Raw genomic sequence first — 3,605 nt, 5'->3', positions numbered from 1 at the left:
GATCATTCTCACCTGCTCAGGATCACAGAATAATCAATGGTGATGGCCCCGGCTGTATTACACTACATCAAAATACTGATGACACAATGTTAGAAGACTTGGGGATGAGAATCAATCAGGAATCTGCTGCAGAGGCTTAGGCTGGTGATTTAACAGGTTCAGGCTTCCACAACTTTCCCAACTTGATTTTTCTCACATACCTACAGATAGAATAATTAATGATGAGATGCTCATTTTGTAACATGGAAATTATGACCCTACTGTTCTTAAAACAGATGTGTTTCGATGACATCAAATCCATTGTTGGTTCATGTTGGCATACAGTCTGTTTAAAAGACATATTTATCTGAAGTGCCATGAACTTTGTACTGTTCCATTCGTGTGTACGTGAGTGTGGATAGCAGGAAAATCTGACATGTCATATTGTTGAAATAATCTTATCTGCAGCATTAGTTGCAGATTTTCTTTTTCTGCAACCGCTTCATGGCATCTTTGATTTCCTTGTTTCTCAGACTATATATCAAAGGGTTCAACATGGGAATCACCACAGTGTAGAAGACAGATGTGAATCTGTCAAAACTGGAGGAGCTACCAGAGCTGGATCGCAAATAGACAAAGATGCCAGTACTATAGAAGAGAGAAACAGCTGTCAGGTGAGAAGCACAGGTGTTGAAGGCCTTGGACCTGCCTTTAGCTGAAGTGATCTTTAAGATGGACAGGACGATGAAACCATAGGACAGCATGGTGGCTAAGGCATTTGCTATTCCAAAACACATGGTTAATATAGCAAGAAGGACCTGTACAAAGAAAGCATCACTACAGGATAGATTTAATAGCTGAGATATGTCACAGAAGAAATGCCTAATGACATTAGGGCCACAGAAATAGAGCTGCAGCAAGGCACATATCTGAGATACAGAGCCTGTGAGTCCTGCTGTGTAGCTTCCCATCACCATCTGAGCACATAGTGTGGGTGACATGACTGATGAGTACAGAAGAGGGTTACAAATGGCAGCATACCTGTCATAGGCCATGGCTGTCATGAGGCAACATTCAGTCAGCCCCATAGTGGAAAGGATAAAGTATTGAACTATGCAGCCCACAAAGCTGATAGTTTGGTTTTCCTGGAAGAAGTTGGAAAGCATCTTGGGGGCTGTGGAAGTAACAAAGCAGAGGTCTATAAAGGAGAGATTACTGAGGAAGAAATACATGGGTGTGTGAAGGTGGGAATCCATTCTTATTAAAGCAATAAGGGACAAGTTCCAGGTCATAGTCATAATGTAGATCATCAAAAATATGACAAAAAGCAGAACTGTGATTCTAGGGAAATCTGAAAATCCCAGGAGGATGAACTGGGTTATTGTGGTAATATTTCTTTCCCCAATCATCTCTTCAGTGCTAGTGCTCCTAAAATCAGAAAAGAAATGAGAAAAAGCATTGCTGACTCTAGTGACATTGGATCATTTTTTGATTATAGATAATGATAAACATTTTAAACTTTAATGACAACTTCATAAAACAATATCTAAGAAATAAGTGATCGCACAAACAAACATGTACAAACACGTATATACACACACACTCACAAGTCTTCATCACACTGTCACATTTGTACTTCATACAACTGTGGAACAGAACACTAAGTTCCTAGTAAAGTTTAAATTAGTCTTCTTATGGAAGGATCATATGAGGGACTTTAGAAGGAAGCAGGTAGTTCCTTGATGCCAAAGGGTCTGTCTCTTTTGTGAGTATGTCACCTCTAGTTAACAGACACTCAGAAGCATTTTAGTGATTTCACAATTTAGTTCTGTTTCTCTTTGCTCTATATTAAACTATCCCAGTGGCTTCCACACAATGACTTTGAAAACTTAATTAAAGAGAGGACAGCAGAAGTCTTTGAATAGAAGGTTACTGAGATGTTAGAATCAGTAACTAATGCATAGACTCAGCCCACACTTGGGTACATGGTGACTATCCATTAGATCTTGATTGTTACTATTAATTATTGCTAACCATCATGACTGACAGCTGCATCTGGATAGAGTGATGTTTTCACCCTGCCCAAAATGAGACACAATGCCTCCAGTCAGCTGTAGATTCAGAACCAGAATCCAACCAGATCAGAATACCCAGGGACATTGAAATCAACTGGAAAAAAAAAAACTTACTCTTTGCTCATGCTTGACCATGTGTACAGAGGGTCTGTTGGAGAGAAACTTGAAGCAACTCCAATAAAAACAGGTATAAGACAAATCAGATAACTCTCTCCCTATCTATTCAATATAGTACTTGAAGTTCTAGCCAAAGCAATAAGACAACTAAAGAAGATATCAAGGGGATACAAATTGGGAAGGAAGAAGTCAAAGTATTGCTATTTTCCAGTAACATGGTAGTATACATAAGCAACCCTAAAATTCTACCTAAGAATTCTACAGTTGATAAAAAAAAAGATTCAGCAAAGTGGTTGGATATAAAATTAATTCAGAGAAACCAGTACCTCTCACTTATAAAAATGATAAACAGGCCAAGAAAGAAATTAAGGAAACAACATCCTTTAAAATAGACATGAATAATATAAAATATCTTGGTGTAACTCTAATCAAACAAATAAAAAATCTGTATGACATGAACTTCAAGTTGTTGAAGAAAGAAATTGAGGAAGATATCAGCTATGGAAATATCTCCCATTCTCAATGAAGCAAAACTGAATTAACTGCATTGACCCATTATTACAGTAGTACTGAAGGCCTATGAGGGTCTTTCTGTATAAAAAGAATGGAGTCTATCTCTGGGTAGAAGAATTCTATTATTTTCTCTCTTAAGAGTTAATGCAGTTACCAGCCAGTTTCTGGCAAAGGCACGACCTATCAGGAAGCCACATTCACTTTGAAGCCATGCTAAACGGACAGGAAAAATAGACATGTCCTTCCTAGAAATACTGTTCTGGGTGTAGTTGCTATAGAGTCACCATGACAGTGTGTTAAACCTGTTCACCTTTCAGAAAGATATAGCATTTCCTTTTTTCTCTCTTTGGTCTCTTTCACAGCCTAAGTCTGCTTTCTTTGGTTCTTTTGGATTTTTCCTCTTCCTTTGAAGTCCTCCTTTCTGCCCTGTACCTGTTATTCTGCAATGTGGCTGCTTACAAACAGCATGGATTTCACTCTTCTTATTCTCCATTTCCCTCCTCGGGCAGCTGCCAAGATCCCCTTTGGGGAATTTTCATTTAAACTCTAATAATAATATTGTCTTTTTCATTTAAAAAAAAGATAAAATTAACATAGTAAAATGGTCATCTTTCCAAAAGCAATCTACAGATTAAATACAACCCTCATCAAAATGCTAAAACAATTTTTATAGATCTTGAAAGAGCAATTATCACTATATTTATCACCTTGCACAAAACTCAAGGCCAAGTTGATCAAGGACCTCAACATAAAACACTAAACCCCATAGAAGAGAAAGTAGGAAATAGCCTTGAACATATTCATACAGGAGACAATTTCCTGATACGCTTCTGTAAGGCACAGGTCACTCTCAATAGGACAAAGCAGAAGCCTACATATTTGGAAAGGATCTTCACCAACCCTTTATCTGATAGAGGTGCT

The 3,605-nt window shown here is 37.9% G+C and overlaps 1 protein-coding gene across 1 annotated transcript; it reads right to left on the bottom strand.

The window, feature by feature from the left end:
- Positions 1 to 449: 449 nt before the first annotated feature.
- On the bottom strand, positions 450 to 1,388 carry Olfr1431 (olfactory receptor 1431). Its single transcript, NM_146414.2, has one exon. It carries the CDS (start codon positions 1,386 to 1,388, stop codon positions 450 to 452), a length of 939 nt encoding a protein of 312 aa, NP_666526.1.
- Between the last annotated feature and the right edge of the window lie 2,217 nt (positions 1,389 to 3,605).

Source organism: Mus musculus, chromosome 19, assembly GCF_000001635.26.
Source record: "Mus musculus strain C57BL/6J chromosome 19, GRCm38.p6 C57BL/6J".
Taxonomy (NCBI): Eukaryota; Metazoa; Chordata; class Mammalia; order Rodentia; family Muridae; genus Mus; species Mus musculus.
Note: the sequence above shows the minus strand (reverse complement) of the source record. Positions and strands in the feature narration are given on the sequence as shown.